Raw genomic sequence first — 18946 nt, 5'->3', positions numbered from 1 at the left:
CGGGGGCAGCGAGAACATCCATTGACTCATTGCCCGAGGAGTCCCCTTCCACCCCCCCACTGCAGATGGAGTCACCATTCCCATCCTTGGACACACCTTCTGTGCTTGAGACTCCCGCCCCACCCTGCGCAGCGGTTGCCTCTTCCCCACCCTCTGGTCTCACCTCCACCTCAGTCCCCACCGTGGGGCCAGTGGCAGAGGGGCCTTCCTCGGGTGTACCTGGGCAGTCAAGACCATTGACAGTGGGGTCTATCCCTCCACCAGTTGGGCCCAGAGTGGACTCTGGTGCCCCAGACTCAGGGAGTCCCTCTGGAGCCAGGTCCTGCGGGAGAGAAGGGCTAGTTTCCCCTTCCCCCTCCCCGCCTACTATCCCTAACTCCACGGGCTTGTTCTGCACCTCGTCCTGGGTGGGTTGCTCCTGGGCTTCCTCGGGTGCATGAATCGGGATTCCCTCCCCAACAGGAATCTCTCCCTGCTCCATTACACCCGAGTGGTCCCCATCACCACCCTCCCCAGAAACCCCTTCAGAGCATGGAACCGGGGCCTGAACCAGAGGGCAGGAGTCATCCTCCACCACAGCACTCCCCACCCCACTGGAAGATTCCCCTATGTCCCCCTTCTGCTCCTCCCTGGAGAGATTCCTCCTTCTTTTTTTCGAAGGGGAGGAGCTCACAGACTCTGGGGTCACCTGAGCAACCCTAGTCTGCGGCTCCCCTTCCTCCCGCCCAATCCCCTCCGCCCCTGGCTGGATTATGGGGCTTGCGGACTCCCTAACGGGAGGTGACGGGATGGGTGGCGAGATCTTATCCCCGGGGGGTTTGTTCCCCAGGTGCCTTATCTTCTTCGTCACCTTGCCCCCCTTCTTTTGACCCTCCCCATCCCCAGGGTTCCCTGACTCAACTACAGGGGGAGTGGGAGTGGGGGGGGAGGGGGGTTAGTGGCACCGGAGGCGGAGGCCTCCGCCCGGGATTTGGGGCAATTCCTCCGAATATGCCCCACTTCCTTGCAGGCGTGGCACCTCGGGCGGTCCGATGTCCAGAAGATGGTGAAGTCTCGCCCATCCTGCTGGACACAGAAGCGCCCGTCGACCACCTCCTCCCGGTCCAGCAACATTGTCAACTGGCGCCGGAGGGAGAGAACGTGCTGCAAGTCCTTCCTGCGGAACCCCATGGGTATTGGGGTGATGTCGGTGAGGATCTTCCCCAGGGTGTGAAGGTGGGGAAGGAGGGCCTCGTTCTTGATGCAGGGCGGGACGTTGGATAGGACCACCCGCTGCGCGGTGGACCCCAGGGGCTCGACCTGTAAGAAAAGTCCACCCACTGTGACCCCTTTACATACAGTCGCGTTCACCCCCTCAACGGACTCCAGAAAGAACACGCCCTTCCCAAACATTTTTCCCACATACACAATGCCTACAGGCTTGGCTGCCGCTGCCACAGCAGCCGCGCAGTCCTCCAGGTTCATTTGGGGGGGCATGTAGCACCTGACCCCATGTTCAAAGGGTAGGTTCCTCATGGGGAACCGGGCCCCCAGAGGAGCAGCCGAAGCAGCTGAAGCAGCCGCCTTAGCATAACTCCCCGAAGGCCCCGATCCCCCAGAACGCTGACCCTGCATGGTTTCAGGCACTACAGTGAAACAAAAACACTGATAGACAAAGACAATCCAAAAGGCACGGGGCCAAGTCCAAAACACACAAACAAGTGTAGAACAGTTCAAGGGAGGGAGGCGAGTGATGTTGCCTCGAACGTCAATAATGGCGGCTCCCACTAGAAACTGCTGCGTCACGGCCTCTTGGCCCGGGTATCTCGGCTCTCCTGCGTTCCCTGGTGAGCTGCAGACTTTCTCAAGCAATCCCCGCTGGTCTTCGCTGCTCCTGCAGCAACGAAAGGGATTCACCTGCAGTCTGTTATTGTTGGAAGCCTATCTCTGATAGAGAGGAGGCTCCTTCAGCTCCAGGTCTCAAGGCCACAGAAGAAGGTCGAGGGTGTAGAAAAACTCCCACACCGCACGAAAACCAGACCCGTCCGGTCAATAGCGACGAGGCAGTGTGGGGGGGGGTTGTTCTGGACGCAGGTGTATCAGTCCAGACAGGTTTTTCTCCCCCTTTTTGTGCGCCACAGTTTCCTGGCAGGTTGCCAGCCTCAGTAGTGGGAGCTGCGCAGTCAATTGATAACACCGCTCGCAGCCCCAAAACACACAGAAACCTTTTAAAAAGATTTCTGTAGCGTCGCAGCGATACCCAAAGATGTTTAGAGTACCGCTGTACCTCCTCCGAATTCCAAAAGATGTTTAGAGCTCACTCATTCGAGTGATTGAAACAGAGCTCCGTAGCACCACACCTGAGCTTGGTGGGGATGACCGTGTTAAAGGCAGAGCTATAGTCTATGCATAGCATCCCCACGTATGTGCCCTGTCTCTCCAGGTGAGTCAGGACAGTGTGAAGAGCCAGAGAGATGGCGTCCTCTGTGGATCTATTTGCCCTGTATGCAAATTGATGCGAGTCCAGTGAGGCTGGGATGCTGGATTAGATGTGTGAGGACCAGCCTTTCAAAGCACTTCATGATTATCGGAGTTAGGGCAACCGGACGGTAGTCGTTCAGGTTGGTGATCTTTGCTTTTTTTGACACCGGCACTATGGTAGCCGACTTCAGGCACTTGGGGACCGTAGCCAGAGATAGTGACAGGTTAAAGATCCTGGTGAATACCTCTGCCAGCTGTTCAGCACAGTCCTTAAGTACCCTTCCTTGAACTCCATCCGGGCCTGCAGCCTTGCGTGGGTTGACCCTTCGCAGAGCGCGCTGTACTTCCTGTGTGCTCAATGTTAAGACCTGTCCCTCAGCCTTGGCTGGGGTTCTTCCACTCATGGGGGTGTTGCCAGTTTTGAAGAGGGGAAAGAAGGTGTTAAGCTCGTTGGTTAGTGTGATATCGCTGTGGGGGCAAGCAGGGCTGCTCTTGTAGTCAGTGATGTCCCTGACACCCTGCCACATGCTTCTGGTGTCCGTGGTGTTGAAGTGGTCTTCCACCCGTTGCCTGTGGGTGTCTTTGGCCCTTCTTATACCTTTGTTCAGGTTTGACCTGGCAACACTGTATGCTGAAGTGTCCCCAGATTTAAAGGCATTGTTGCGTGCCCTCAACAGATTCTGTACCTCCTTGTTCATCCATGGTTTCCGGTTTGGGAACATCTTTGTTTCCTTGTCCACTGTGACATTCTCCACACAGCAGTTGATGTAGGAGAGCACAGTAGATGTGTATTCCTCCAAGTCTAACTCTGAACCGCAGGTCGCCTGTTGTGCAAACAGGTCCCAGTCGGTGCGATCAAAGCAGTCCTGGAGTTGTAGGGTGGCATCATCGGGCCATATTTTAACCGTCTTTATTGTAGGTTTGGTCTTGCGGATGAGGGGTTTGTATGCGGGCAGTAGAAGTAGTGAGAGGTGATCGGATTGTCCCAGAGGTGGGCACAGGAGAGCTCTGTAGGCGTCTTTTACGTTGGTGTACACTTTATCCAGCGTGTTTGAGCCCCTGGTAGGGCACTGCATATGCTGGTGGAATTTGCGGAGCAGAGGACTAAAGAAATTCCTCCTCATCTCTTTTCTAAATGTATGTCCCTTTTATTCTGAAGCTATGGCCTCTGGTCCTAGAATCTCCCATTGGTGTAAATATCCCCTCCACATCCTCTCTATCCAGGCCTCTCACTATTCGGTAAGTTTCAATGAGGTCCCCCCTCATCCTTCTAAACTCCAGTGAGTACAGGCACTCATCAAACCTTAATCCAATCATTCCTGGGATCATTCTCGTAAACCTCCTCTGGACCCTCTCCAATGCCAGTACATCCTTCCTCAGATATGGGTCCCAAAACTGCTCAAAATACTGATCACCCCTAATCTGGTTCCCTGACTGAAATACAATAATTTTGAGCCTACTTTTTTCATAAGCTAGTCAATAACACAGAAAGATTTTAATCATCCATCAATAATTGCTTTGCAGGCAACTTCAAGAGCAATGTCATAGAGTCATAAAGCACGGAATGCCGACCAAAAAGCCCCATCTAAACTCGCTCAGTTTGCCTGCATTTTAGTTTAGTTTATTGTCATGTCTACCGAAGTACAGTGGAAAGCTTTGTTGCATGCTAACCCGTCAGCAGAAAGACAATATATGATTACAATCGAGGCAATTCACAGTGTACAGATACATGATAAGGGAATAACGTTTAGTGCAAGATAAAGCCAGTAAAGTCTGATCAAAGATAGTCCGAGGTCACCAATGAAGTAGATAGTAGTTCAGGACAGCTCTCTAGTTGCGGTAGGATGGTTCATGTGGCCTATATCGCTCTAAATCTTTTTTCTCCATGCACCTGTACAAATGTCATAGCACCTTATCCATGCCGACCAAGATGCCCCATCTAAGACTTTACTTTACTTTAGACTTTAGAGCTACAGCGTGGAAACAGGCCCTTTCACCCACCAAGTCCATGCCGACCAGCCATCTCCCCACACACTGGCACTATCCTAAACACTGGGGACAATATACAGAAGCCAATCAACCTACAAACCTGTACGTCCTTAAAGTGTGGGAGGAAACCGGAGCACCCAGAGGAAACCCACACGGTCATAGGGAGTACATACAAACTCTGTACAGACAGCACCCACAGTCAGGATCGAACACTGTATCTCTAAACTAAGCCACTGTGGGACTGCTAACAAATCCACTTAGCAGTAGTCAAAATGGACCCAGTGGAACACCTACCTCAACTGTGAATCTCCATCTGTGAACAGAGTCCTGTTCAAATCTCTCAGAGGCAACTCACCATATTTCAGTCAATGTAAACACGCCTTTCATACTTTTATTCTCCTGGCTGAGAGTTGCTTTCAGCACGGCAATTGGAAAGATTTTTTTACGATAAACTGAATCAATTGCAGCCCGTTTGCTAGTGAGGGCATATCTTTCTCTTTTGTTCCAAATTATTGTCTCCTTCACACTGTTCCAGTCTTCCGAGTCCAAGACACTCATTGGCTCCAGAGGAAACAGATAGCTCAGTAATCCCAGGCTTCTACTCTCTTTGATCCTAAGTGGCTGTTAGAACATGCAGGATAATTTTCAGCCAGCACGGTTAATCTCAGTCTAGGCGACCATTTCGGCCAACATATGTGCCCTGTTCGTCAAGGCTGCTGGATCTCCCGGTTGCAAATCATTTTAACCGACCTTTCTGTCCTGGGCCTCCTCCATTGCCAGAGTGAAGCCACACATAAACTGGAGGATGAGAACCTCATATTCCGCTTCGGTGTCTTACAACCAGCGTAAGCTACAGTGAATTCTCCAATTTTAGGTAGCACCCTCCCTTTTTTTACCTCTTTCCTGTGCCCTCCACTCCAATGCACAACCATTTCTCCAATTATCCCCCCCACCTCCTTCCCTCCCTCACCTCCTTCCATCCATATGTCTTCCTCTAACTTTAGATTTTACCGATTCGTCTCTGATACCCTTTTGTCTCCTTTTTGTCTCCCTCAGTCACCCTTTTGTCTTGTTTTCATCTTTAGTCTTTGTCCACCCATCTGCCAATCAAAGTCCCCCTCAGCAGTATCCACCTATCACTTAGAGTTAAAGAATCATAGAGTTATACGACATTCTTTAACTTAGAGTTAAAGAATCATAGAGATATACGGCCCAACTTGCAAAAGCTGATCAAGATGCCCCATCTACAATTGTGTCACCTGCCCACGTTTGGCCCAAATCCCTCTAAAACTTTCCAGTCCATGTACCTGCCATGTACTTGCCACGCTTTATCCTGCCCCACCTCTTTTTTCCAACTTTCTCCACCTACTCCAGCAATCTAAAGTAGGGTCCCAAACCAAAACGTCACGTGTGGGAGGGAGGAAGGAGGAGCTGGCCAAAGTTGACTGGAAAGGGACCCAGCAAATATGACGGTGGAACAGCAATGGCAGGAATTTCTGGGAATAATCCAGAAGATGCAGGATCATTTCATTCCAAAGGGAAGGAAAGATTCTAAGGGGAGTAAGAGGCAACCGTGGCTGACAAGGGAAGTCAAGGACAGTATAAAATGAAAAGGGAAGACGTATAACATAGCAAAGATGAGCGGGAAGCCAGAGGATTGGGAAACGTTTAAAAAACAAAAGAAGGTAAATAAAAAGGCAATACGGGGAGGAAAGATGAAGTGCGAAGGTAAGCTAGACAAAGATAAAGGAGGATAGTAAAAGCTTCTTTAGCTTCTTTAGGTATGTGAAAAGGAAAAGATTAGTTAAGACAAATGTGGGTCCCTTGAAGACAGAAACAGGTGAATTTATTATGGGGAACAAGGAAATGGCAGACGAATTGAACAGGTACTTTGGTTCTGTCTTCACTAAGGAAGACACAAACAATGTCCAAGATGTACTAGGGGACAGGGAATCTAGGGTGATGGAGCAACTGAAGGAAATTCACATTAGTCAGGAAATGGTGTTGGGTAGACTGATGGGACTGAAGGCTGATAAATCCCCAGGACCTGATGGTCTGCATCCCAGGGTACTCAAGGAGGTGGCTCTAGAAATCATGGACGCATTGGTGATCATTTTCCAATGTTCTCTCGACTCTAGATCAGTTCATGTGGACTGGAGGGTAGCCAATGTAACCCCACTTTTTAAGAAAGGAGGGAAAGAGAAAACGGGGAATTATAGACCAGTTAGCCTTACATCCGTAGTGGGGTAGATGCTTGAGTCGATTGTTAAAGATGTTGAAGCAGTGCATTTGGAAAGCAGTGACAGGATCAGTCAAAGTCAGCATGGATTAAAGAAGGGGAAATCTTGCTTGACTAATCTTTTGGAATTTTTCGAGGTTGTAACAAGTAAAATGGATAAGGGAGAGCCAGTGGATGTAGTGCATCTGGAGTTTCAGAAAGCCTTTGATAAGGTCCCACAGAGGAGATTAGTGGGCAATATAGTAGAGCACATGGTATTGGGGGTAGGGTATTGACATGGATGGAAAATTGGTTGGCAGACAGGAAACAAAGAGTAGGAATTAACAGATCCCTTTCTGAATGGCAGGTAGTGACTAGTGATTAGCAAATTTGCAAATGACACAAAGCTGGGTGGCAGTGTGAAGTGTGAAGTGTGAAGAGGATGCTATGAGGCTGCAGGGTGACTTGGATAGGTTGGGTGAGTGTGCAGATGAATGGCAGATGCAGTATGATGTGAAGTTATCCACTTCGGTGGCAAGAACAAGAAGGCAGATTATTATCTGAATGGTGTCAGATCGGGAAAGGGGGAAGTGCAACGAGACCTGGGTGAACTTGTACATCAGCCACTGAAAGTAAGCATGCAGGTACAGCAGGCAGTGAAGAAAGCTAATGGCATTTTGGCCTTCATAATGGAAGGATTTGAGTAAAGGAGCAAAGAGGTCCTTCTGCAATTGTACAGGACCCTGGTGAGACCACACCTGGAGTATTGTGTGCAGTTTTGGTCTCCTAATTTGAGGAAAGACAATCTTGCTATTGAGGGAGCGCAGCGTAGACTCACAAGGTTAATTCCCGGGATGGTGGGGCTGTCATATGATGAAAGAATGGAACGACTGAGCTTGTTGCACTGGAATTTAGAAGGATGAGAGGTGATCTTATAGAAACATATAAAATTATTAAGGGATAGGACATGCTAGATGCAGGAAACATGTTCCCTATGTTGAGGGAGTCCAGACCATGGGGGGACAGTTTAAGAATTAGGCCATTTAGAACTGAGATAAGGAAAAACTTTTTCACCCAGAGTTTTTAATTTGTGGAATTCTCTGCCTCAGAAGGCAGTGGGGGCCGATTCACTGGATGCATTCAAAAGAGAGTTAGATAGAACTCTTACGGCTAGCGGAATCAAGGGACATGGGGAGAAGGCAGGAACGGGGTACTGATTATGGATGATCAGCCTTGATCATATTGAATGGTGGTGCTGGCTCTGGGCCGAATGGTCTACTCCAGCATCTTTTTTCTATGTATCTATGTGTTCATGTTGTCTAGAGATGCTGCCTCACCTGCTGATATACTTCAGCACTTTGCGTTTTACTATTAACTCAGAATGGTCCCACCAAGCATGCAGAACAGCAGGACTCGCTGGTTCCAGTTCATTTGACAGCGGTTCTCAATTTATTATACGGGTTTGCAAATATTAAAGGAGTGCTGTGCATGCTTCTCACCTCTATTTCTCCTTCCATTACACTGAGTAAGCGCAGAAGGTCATCCTTGGAGAGTTCCAGCAACTTATTTCTTTGTTCACCTTCTTCCAAAGGCTTCTGCGATTTCTTTGCAGGACCTGTCAACCCCAACGTCTTTTCTCCATTACTTTGCTGTTGAGTTTTGTTCTTCTTTTTGCTGCCTTTCTCATCCTCATGGCTGTTACTGCTGGAAGTGTGACCACGGGATGGGGATTCGCCACCACTGCTGCGGGATCTCATCCCCACCTATGTTGGAGGAAATACACGGGAATAGGTGTCATAGTCCTTGAGTCATATACCATGGAAAGAGGCCATTTGGCCCAACTTGCCTGTGCTGACCAAGATGCCTCATCTACACTAGTCCCAAACTTGGACCATATCCCAGGAAACCTTTCCTAACCATGTAACTGTCCAAATGCCTTTTAAATGTTGTTATCGTAATGGTTGCATGAAATTTTATAAGTGGACAATAGTTTAGAGATACCGCATAGACACAGGCCCTTCAGCCTACCGAGTCCACGCCGACCATCGACCACCCGTTCACACGACTTTCATGTTATCCCACTTTCTTATCTACTTCCTACACACTGGGGGCAATTTACAGAGGTCCAATTAACCTACAACTCCACACATCTTTGGGATGTGGGATGAAACCAGGGCACCCGGAAGAATCCCATGCAGTCACAGGGAGAACGTGCGAACCTGACACAGGTAGCATCCTAGGTTGGAAATGAGCCCGGGTCTCTGGCGCTGAAAGGCAGCTACTCTACCAGCTGCGTCACTCTGCCACCCAAATTGTGCCTATTTTCAGAATCAAGATTCCTGATTTCCTGATTTCCAGAAGTAAAGGTCTTGTAGGAACTATGCAGACCCAAATTCTACTTTGGACAATAAGAAAATACAACAGAAGCCTTCATTGTGTTAATCACAGGGACATTTACTCAGTCAGACCCTGTAGTGCTTGCAATATTTTCCCGGTGTGGGACGAATAAAGGAATATATAAGAATATATATTTGCATAACGGTAAGCGAAGCTTCTAATAGTTAAGCCAGCGAGTTTATATTTATTCTTTTCATTTGATTTGTGCACTGGCCAGAAACAGCAGGCACAATCTCACTACCTCCCTCCTGCACAGACAGAAGCACATGGCTCAGTGCACTGACTCACAAGATGTAGCTTCAGCCCTTGGCCAACCCGGACAACTTTACCGCAGACTGAAACTTTGAATATAATCTTTCTTCGCCAAGAATCCACTCACCAAAATCAAATATGCCAAAATTAAATATAACGCCATAGAGTCAAACAGCACTGAAACTGCCCTTTGGCCTAACTTGCCCTTGCCAACCAAGGTGCCCCATCTACACTAGTCCCACCTACCTGTGTTTGGCCCAGATCCCTCCAAACCTTTCCTATCCACATACCTGTCTCAGTGTCTTTTAAATGTTGTTATCATACCAGTCTCAACTACCTCCTCTGACAGCTCGTTCTGTATGCCCACCACCCTCTGAGTGAATAAATTGTCCCTCAGGTTCCTATTAAATCTTTGTCCACTCACCTTAAACCTATGTCCACTGGTTCTTGATTCCCCTATCCTGGGAAACAGACTGCGCATTCACCCTATCTATTTCCCTCATGATTTTATACACATCTATAAGATCAACCCTAGTCTCCTGCGCTCCAAGGAATAAAGTTCTAGCCTGTTCAACCTCTCCCTATAACTCAAATCCTCGAGTCCTGGCCATGATCACAATGAATGCCGATGCTGGCACGAAGGGCCGAATGGCCTCCTCCTGCACCTATTTTCTATGTTTCTAACCTATCACTATTATTTTGTCCTGGCTAGCTCCAGTTCATATTTCCATGAACCCAGTGGCTCACAATTTATTTTAGTAAGTGAACTGGAGGCATAACATTTTGGAAATGTGTTCATTCTTTTAGTGCAGAGTGGCACTGGGTTACGTTACAAAGTCTTCGAGTTATACTGTAAACCCTCGCAATATCGGACCTCTATCTAGTGGATTTCAGTTCTAGCAGACCAAGGCTCCCATTGCACTGCTCACCCCCACATCCGCCAATTACCCACTGAGCTGGCGCCAAGTGGTGGGGGTTACAGCTGCGGTAGAGGAGAGAGCAAGCAGCATGAAGATGGCGAGGATACTGGGCCCGTCTCCGACGAACTGTGTGTGGTGCCGGGGCCTCTGATGCTCCCTGGCCTGTGAATTCACCCTGGTTTAACCCCCTGCCCCAACGCTGTGTTCTTTCCCTCTCAGCTTTGATTTAAAATTTACTCCTCTCACTCAGTTATAGCGGACAATCGGCAATAACCCCCCTCCCTCCTCAGTGGTCCGTTATTGCGAGGGTTTACTGTAGAGCGTGGAAATAGGCCTCTCAACACAATTCGTTCTTTAGACTTTAAAGATACAGTGTGGAAACAGTCTCTTTGGCCCACCGAGTCCATGCCAAACACAAATCGCCCCATACACCAGCACTATCCTACACACTAGGGACAATTTACAGAAGCCAATCAACTTACAAACCTGTACGTCTTTGGAGTGTGGGAGCACCCGGAGAAAAGCCACGCGTTCACATGGAGAACGTACAAACTCCGCACAGACATCACCCTTACTCTGGATCAAACCGGGGTCTCTGGCGCTGTAAGGCAGCAACTACCACTGCACCACCGTGTCATCCTTGCCAACCAAGATACATTCCTTAACTCTCCCATGTTGTTAAACAGGTATTAGATATGCAATCGGATGCTCCTTGGTCTTCCTGAAACTTGTTGGTCTCCCAGCAGAGTGAGATGTCCACTCGGGGAATGTTGCCGACTGGCTCGCTGCAGACCACAGGAGTACGTGCTGAGGGACGCACTGAAGCTTGGTGCAGCCATCGCCAAGGCCCTGTGGGGGAGGGCAACAGTCTTGGGTCCTTCCCCTGCTGGACATTGAGGGGCAGAGTCTGGTGGGGACACCCCTCAAACAAGGGTAGGGATGGGCGATCACCCCAGAGGGCAACATGTGTGGCCAGGAAGCGATGTGCTGGGAAAAAGGGAGGTGCTAACGTTAATGAGTGTCAAAGCAGCAACACTGAATATACAGAATACTAAGCTTTACCCTATTTCAGTATTTTATATTGTTAATAAGTTTAGTTTGGTATTAAAAGTCCCAACGTCAGTGCTTGTATTTGGTTGGTGGTGCAAACGCATTCCCGCCCATTCATTAACATACCAGAATGCTTTGCGCAGGTAGTTCTCAATTGTAATTCCTTTTTCTGTGGTCCATCCACATTAGGAAGTGTAGATGGAACTTTTTACCATTAAACTAATTATATGAAGGGGTGTTCTCGTTGCTATTGTGGTTTTGATTATTAATGAGTCAGCTCACCGTTACCATAGGAGGGTAGGTTCAGAGTGAGGTGAGAATAGCGGACGAGATATATTCAGTACACTCTGGTTTCTCTTCAGATCGTATAAATCTTTCGCCTTTTACTAAAGATTTCCGTGGAGAGGAACACTCAGAGTTTTCGCTAATTTTTTGATGCCCTGCATATGCGGGGCTTGTCATTGAATAAAGAATAGAAATAGTCACACACAGCCGTCCTCCATAAAGGGAAACCACCCTAACACTTAAGTCCTATGGTGACCAGCAGGTGGTGACAGGGGCAAGCCCCTAGTCATGAGCTGACACATCAGGCGATGGGTGCTAGATTCAGTCGCTGGGCTCTTGGAACGAGACGGAAGAGCCCTTCGGTAGCTGCACCCATGAGTGAGCAGCCCACTTTAGGACCCACCTGGGGAAAGGTGCCCTAAAAATAGCCTGCCTCAAACCTACCGACTGGATTACCACACGCGGTCAGAAACACAGAAATATGAACGTTGGAGCCTGGATGGATAGTGCAACCAGCAACAGACCAGAGAGGAGAACCACGATCATCGCTAGAGAACTGAGGAGATGCCAGATTGACATAGCTGCCCTTCTTCTGGAAAGGAAAAGCTGCTGATGAGCCCAGGATCCATGGTGTTGAGTTTGCCATCAGGAACCAACTCATCAGCCACCTCACTGAACTTCCTGTGGGAATAAATGAGCGTCTCATGACCATCCATCTGGTGCTTGCCAACAACCAGATGGCAACAATTGTGAGTACTTTAGATTCTGAAGAGGTAGTAAAAGAGACCTTCTAAGCCTGCTTGGACAAGACACTGTCTAGAATACCCAGGGAGGACTGCTGGACAGATCATCGCCTCATCCGCTCCACGATGTCCATCAAACTCAAGAGTAAGAGGAGGATTCAAAAGAAGCAGATCCGGCCAAGACTGAACCTTGAAAGCCTGGATAAAACTGCCACCCAGCAGTGACTTCAGGCCTCTCTTGGGAATGACACAGAGATAGAACAGCTCATTTCCAAGAAAAGGAAAGCCTTTCGTGTCTGGCAAAATGATGTAACCTGCAAGGCCAAAAGAGCGGTCCACTCCAGAGCCAAGGCGGACGTCCAGAGCCGGGTGAGGGAGCTTAAGAACACATGGTGGACAGAAAAGGCTCAGGAAATCCAGAGACTGGCAGACTCGGGTGACACCAGAGGTTTTTTCAGCACTACTAAAGCCGTCTATGGTCCAAGCTACTGCGGCGTAAACCCCCTGCGCTCAAAGGACGAGCAGGAACTGCTGAAGGACAATGAGTCCATTGGTGGTGGGGGGGTTGGGGGAAACCTTTTTTTAAATCTCCTCCTCAACGGAGATGCGACCTTTACCGTGTCGTATCTCCGTTCGCGCTACGGCCTAGCATCGTGGAGTCGGCGGCCTCCAGCTGGGATCGACCTCAAAGACTCCGGTCGCAGGGCCTGGACTTACCATCTCGGAGGCTTCGGCCGTGGGCCCTGCAGACCGCAACATCGGGAGCTCGCAGGTCCCTGGCTGGCGACCGGCTTTGGGAGCTCCAGCCGTAGCAGCTTCGACCGCCCCGAAGCGCGAGGTTTGATCGACCCGCTCGCAGGCCCTTCATCGCCCTGCGTGGCTCGGCCGCAGCACTTTCCATCGCCCGGTGGGGGCTCAGGACTTTCATCGGCCTGCTCGGCTCGGCCCTGGGACTTTCCATCACCCGGTGGGGGCTTCAAGGGGTTGGGAGCCTCGATCGCCTCGTGGCGCCACGGGAGAAGAATGAGGAGGAGATAAGACTTTGCCTTCCATCACAGTGAGGGTATGCCTGGAGCAATCACTGTGATGGCTGTTTTGTGTAAAAAATTGTATCTGTGTGTCTTGTGCTTTTTGATGTCTGCTGCCGGACCCTGACGTGAGAGGACGCTGGCGTTGAGTATTAGCCGCTTTTCCGTCAGGATAGTTTGTCTGTTTGTTTCTATGTTAATTGTATTTGTAAAGCGCTTTGAGCATGTGATAAGGCGCTATATAAAATAAATATATTATTATTATTATTATTATAATGCCCGAAGGAAGGAGCACTTCCAGGAACTCCTCAACCGTGACGGCACAACTGAACCAGACATTACCAGCCACATCCCCCAGAGTCCCATCAGAGAAAACATGGAGGAACCTCCCACTATGACAGAGGTTCAAGATGCCATCAAGAGCCTTAAGAACACCAAGGCCACCGGTCCAGATGGGATCCCAGCTGAGATCTTAAAGGAAGGTGGACCGGAGCTCCTGTACCACATCCACGCCTTTACTCCTCAAGGTCTGGGAAAAAGAAATTCCCTCAGAGCTCAGGGATGCTCTAATAGTGACCATTTTCAAGAAGGGGGCAAGGCTGAATGTGGAAAGTACAGGGCATCTCGCTCCTGTCAACAACAGGCAAAGACCTTACTCGTGTCCTTGCAAACCGACTCCTACCACTGTCTGAGGAAGTACTCCCAGAGTCACAGTGTGACTTCCTCCCATCCAGAGGTACAGCAGACATGATTTTCACAGCACGCCAACTCCAGGAAAAATGCCGTGAACAAAGGCAGCCTTTGTAAATAGCCTTCAGAGACCTGACAAAGGCCTTTGACACGGTAGACCACCAGGCCCTTTGGAGCACACTATCAAGGTACGGCTGCCACAACAAGTACATCAGAATATTGAGGCTTCTACATGATGGCATGTCAGTCACAGCGGCTCTGAGTCCGTGCCCTTCACTGTGGAAACGGGGGTCAAACCGGGATGCATCATCACACCTACCCTGTTTGCCATCTTCATTGCTGCCATACTCCACTTCATTGGTGAAGAGCATCCACAGGGGATCCCAATCCTCTACAGAACTGACGGTGGGCTCTTTAACCTTAATAGGTTAAAGGCCAAGAGCAAGGTCAGCAACATCACCATCATGGAGCTTCAGTACGCGGACGACTGCGCCATCGCAGCACACTCTGCAGAAGACCTCTAGGGCCTCCTGAATGGCTTTGCCAAGGCATATAGAGCCATGGGCCTAGCCTTAAACATCAAGAAGACCCAGGTCCTACATCAACCTCCACCCAACCAACCGTCTACCCAGCCCACTATAAAAGTGGACGACACCACTCTTGAAAACGTTGGCAGCATTCTTTCCTCAAAAGCTGACATTGACTCTGAGATCAGCCATCGCCTGAGTTGTGCCAGTGGAGCCTATGCCAAACTCAGGAAAAGAATCTTTGAAGACCGAGACCTAAAGGCTCAAACAAAACTGCTGGTCTACAGAACTATTGTCCTCCCCACCCTGTTGTATGGAGCCGAGTCATGGACCACCTACAGCAGGCACATGAGAGCCCTGGAACAACACCATCAAAGATCCTTACGAAAGATTCTGAGGATCAGCTGGGGGGACAAACGCACAACATCAGCGTTCTGGAGGAAGCCAACATGACCAGCATCACCAACACAATAATGCAGCACCAATTCCGAAGGATAGGCCACGTCATCCGCATGTCCAACACACGCATGTCCAACATACGTATGTCCAACACAGATCTGGAATCTCAACTGAAGGAAGGTCAGCGAGCCCCCGGCGGGCCAAAGAAATGCTTCAAGGTCAACATCAAGAACAGTCTGAAACTCCACGTCACATCCAGCAACTGGGAGCACATTGTACTGGACAGGCGCTCCTGGAGGCAATCCATGCAGGAAGGAGCTGCACGTCATGAAACGGAACTACGCCGTGCCGCAGAGACATAGCGACAGCACCGCAAGGAGAGAGTGAAGGGGGCTCAACCATCGTCAGACTCCCCTGCCCACATTGCACCAAGGTGTGTGGATCACGGATCGGCCTCTACAGACATCTGCAGACCCACAAGTAGACAACGCTATGGAGTGAACAATCATACTCGCTTCGAGTGACCGCCGATGATCATAAACAGGTGTGAGATGTGCAATTTGACGCTCTTTGGTCCTCCCGATACTTGTCGGCCTCCCAGCAGAGCGAATGTCCATCAAGGAATGTTGCCAACTGGCCCACCCACAGAATGCAGGAGTGCCCACTGAAGCAGTGCAGCAAACATCAGGGTTCTAGGGTCCTTCCCCTGCTGGACATTGAGGGGCAGAGTCCGGTAGGGACATCCCTCAAACAATAGACAATAGACAATAGGTGCAGGAATAGGCCATTCAGCCCTTCGAGCCAGCACCGCCATTCAATGCGATCATGGCTGATCACTCTCAATCAGTACCCCGTTCCTGCCTTCTCCCCATACCCCCTCACTCCGCTATCCTTAAGAGCTCTATCCAGCTCTCTCTTGAAAGCATCCAACGAACTGGCCTCCACTGCCTTCTGAGGCAGAGAATTCCACACCTTCACCACCCTCTGACTGAAAAAGTTCTTCCTCATCTCCGTTCTAAATGGCCTACCCCTTATTCTTAAACTGTGGCCCCTTGTTCTGGACTCCCCCAACATTGGGAACATGTTATCTGCCTCTAATGTGTCCAATCCCCTAATTATCTTATATGTTTCAATAAGATCCCCCCTCATCCTTCTAAATTCCAGTGTATACAAGCCCAATCACTCCAGCCTTTCAACATACGACAGTCCCGCCATTCCGGGAATTAACCTAGTGGTTAAGGTGATTACCCCAAGCGGGCCACATAAGTGGCAATAGGATTTTGTTTAAAGACAGGCATGAACACTACTAAGTATAACACTGTTGAACGTATAAATAGCGAGAATATATGAAAAGTTTTTGCATAGTTTTTATTTAGTATATATTTTTTATTCTGAACAAAGTTTATTTTGGGGAAAAACATCCTACAAATAACTAAACAACATCAACGATGGTTGAAAAATGTCGTGTCGTTTTAAATTTGCCACCACTCACATTCAGGGAACAGGTCTGTTAAAACTTTGGACAACTTTCTGCCTTTTACTCTCAGACACCATCTATGGTTTATAGATGGAACTGCATTGAGAGATCAATTTTCGATCAGAACATACAGAAGATGGTCACATTTTTGAGAGAGAAACGAGGTTAACATTTTGAAGACTCGTTAGCTCTGCTTTAATGAATTCTGCTGCCATTATCTCAGCACTTAAGCTGGGAAAACGCCCGCCAGGTTTGACATGCTGCAAATTCAATGACCAATCAAATCAATGGAGCAAAATCGCCTTTGTTTTTGAATTATTTTAACCAATATGACTATCAATATCATTCGGCATCACACAACGAAGGTGGCACAGTGGCTCAGCTGTGGAGTTGCTGCCTGATAGTGCTAGATACCTGGGTTTCATCCTGACAATAGGTTCTGCCTGTACAGAGTTTGTACGTTCTCCCTTTGACCGTGTGGGTTTTCTCCAGTTTCCTCCCACAATCCAAAGACGTACAGGTTTGTAGGTTAATTGGCTTCGGTAAGAATTGTAAATTGCCCCTCGTGTGTAGGATAACGTTAGTGTATGGGGCAATTGCTGGTCGGCGTGGACTCGGTGGGCTGAAGTGCCTGTTTCTGCACTGATCTCTGAAATCTAAATGTCTCTTGCAGAGAATTATGGATGCAGTCCAGATCATCACACAAACCAACCTCCCTTCCATTGAGTCCATTTACACTTCACACTGCCTCGGCAAGGCCATCAGCATAACCAAGGACGAGTCGCACCCCAGCTACTCCTCCCCTCTCCCATCAGGCAAGAGGTACAGGAGCGTGAAAATGCACACATCAGATTCAGGGACAATTTCTTCCAAGCTATCACTGTTATCAGACAACTGAATCATTCGAACAACAACTAGAGAGTAGTAGTTGGAGACCCACATTGGACACCCTCGGACTATCTTTGATCGGACTTTACTGGACTCTATTGCACTAAATGTTTTTTAGGTTATTCCCTTTATCATATATTTGTGGATGGCGTGATTGTAATCATGTATAGTCTTTTTGCTGACTGGTTAGCATGCAACAAAATCTTTTCATTGTACCTCAGTCCCCCTGCCAATAAACTAAACCCAAGCTCATAATCTAAAGTCAAACCAGCATCTACACTTCGGGAAAACTGGCAACATTATCAAGGACCAATCACACCCTGATCATTCCCTCTTCTCCCCTCTTCCGTCGGGCAGAAGATACAAAAGCCCGAGGGCACAAAAAGCAACCAACATAATCAACAACCTCGCACACCCAGTCATCCCCTCTTCTCCCCTCTCCCATCATGCAGAAGATACAAAAGCTCGAAAGCATGAACCACAAGATTCAGAAACAGCTTCTTCCCTGCTGTTATATCATTACTCAGCAGTCCTCTCACAAGCTAGGGTATAGTCCTGATCTTCCAACCTACCTAATTTCAGCCCTTGTATTTTTTCGTGCCTGCACTTTCTCTGTAACTGCCATGCTGCAACATTATCTTCTGCGCTCTAATTTTTTTTACATATTTGTACTACCTGCTGTACTTGTGTATGGCTTGATTATACTCATGTATAGTACGATTTGATTGGAGAGCAGGCAAACAAAGTGTTTCACTGTATCTTGGTATATGACGATAATAAACAATCTGAAAGCAAGTTAGTACCTATCACCAAATGCTGGTGAGTAGCATCATTTTACACCCACAGATTCTTTATCTGAAATACGTACAATGGATACAGATGGCAAAAATATCTGAAGAGCCCTCTCAAAGATCACACAAGCTTAATTTCCCAATTAAGATTGACAGACACACCAACTGAGCAGGGAGGGAGTTTGCGCTGTCTACGGGCACCCTGGGGGATTTCCGGGACCGCTGGGCACCGCGCGGGATTGGATGCATCCTGGATGGGGATTGTAATATAGTTGTATAATAGTTTCTTTTGGTATATTTGTTTGTATTGTATTCTGGTGATGGGTTCTGTTTTTTAATTGTAAATATTGTTTTAAAATAATTGAATACATTTTTTGATAATAAAAAACAGTGAGCAGGGAGTGCAGAGCTTAACATGGAAGTGGACTTAATTTGTAAATGCATAGCTGCCTGTCAGCACGGAAAGAAAAGGAAGTTAATGTCTGAAAGAGGAAATCTTCAGCAGCAGATCTGTTCGTCAGAGCTGATGATGTGTGGCAGATGTTGACCAAAACTGCTGTGTTTCACTACTTTGGATCTCAAGTATTTGCGATTTTTGTTTTGTTTTACTTCCAAAATTTGTGGACAGAAGTGTGAAGTTTGCATGTTCTCCCCGCGACCAGGTGGGTTTCCTCCGGGTGCTCCAGTTTCTTCCCATTCCAAAGACGTGCGGGTTTGTAGGTTAATTGGCCCTCTGTAAATTTCCCCTAGTGTGTAGGGAGTGGATGTGAAAGTGGGACAACATAGAACTAGTGTGAACGGGTGATCGATGGGCCAAAGGGCCTGTTTCTAT

At 48.5% G+C, this 18946-nt stretch overlaps 1 protein-coding gene and 1 non-coding gene across 4 annotated transcripts in view; one reads left to right on the top strand and one right to left on the bottom strand.

Annotated features, from left to right (window-relative positions):
- Positions 1-18946, bottom strand: part of LOC144596621 (filamin-A-interacting protein 1-like) — a 217061-nt gene that overhangs the window by 117099 nt on the left and 81016 nt on the right. For all 3 annotated transcript variants that reach the window (XR_013547636.1, XM_078405165.1, XM_078405164.1), the window contains exon 3: positions 8167-8430. Coding sequence is in view for 2 of the 3 variants with exons in the window: in XM_078405165.1 (XP_078261291.1) it covers positions 8167-8424 (258 nt within the window). In the remaining variant the exon portion in view is untranslated. The remainder of the gene's footprint in view (positions 1-8166; positions 8431-18946) is intronic.
- Positions 11629-11742, top strand: LOC144597089 (U5 spliceosomal RNA). Its single transcript, XR_013547688.1, has one exon. It is a non-coding gene; the product is annotated as a U5 spliceosomal RNA (small nuclear RNA).

This window comes from Rhinoraja longicauda, chromosome 9 (assembly GCF_053455715.1).
Source record: "Rhinoraja longicauda isolate Sanriku21f chromosome 9, sRhiLon1.1, whole genome shotgun sequence".
Taxonomy (NCBI): Eukaryota; Metazoa; Chordata; class Chondrichthyes; order Rajiformes; family Arhynchobatidae; genus Rhinoraja; species Rhinoraja longicauda.
This window is presented reverse-complemented; position numbering and strand designations above follow the sequence as displayed.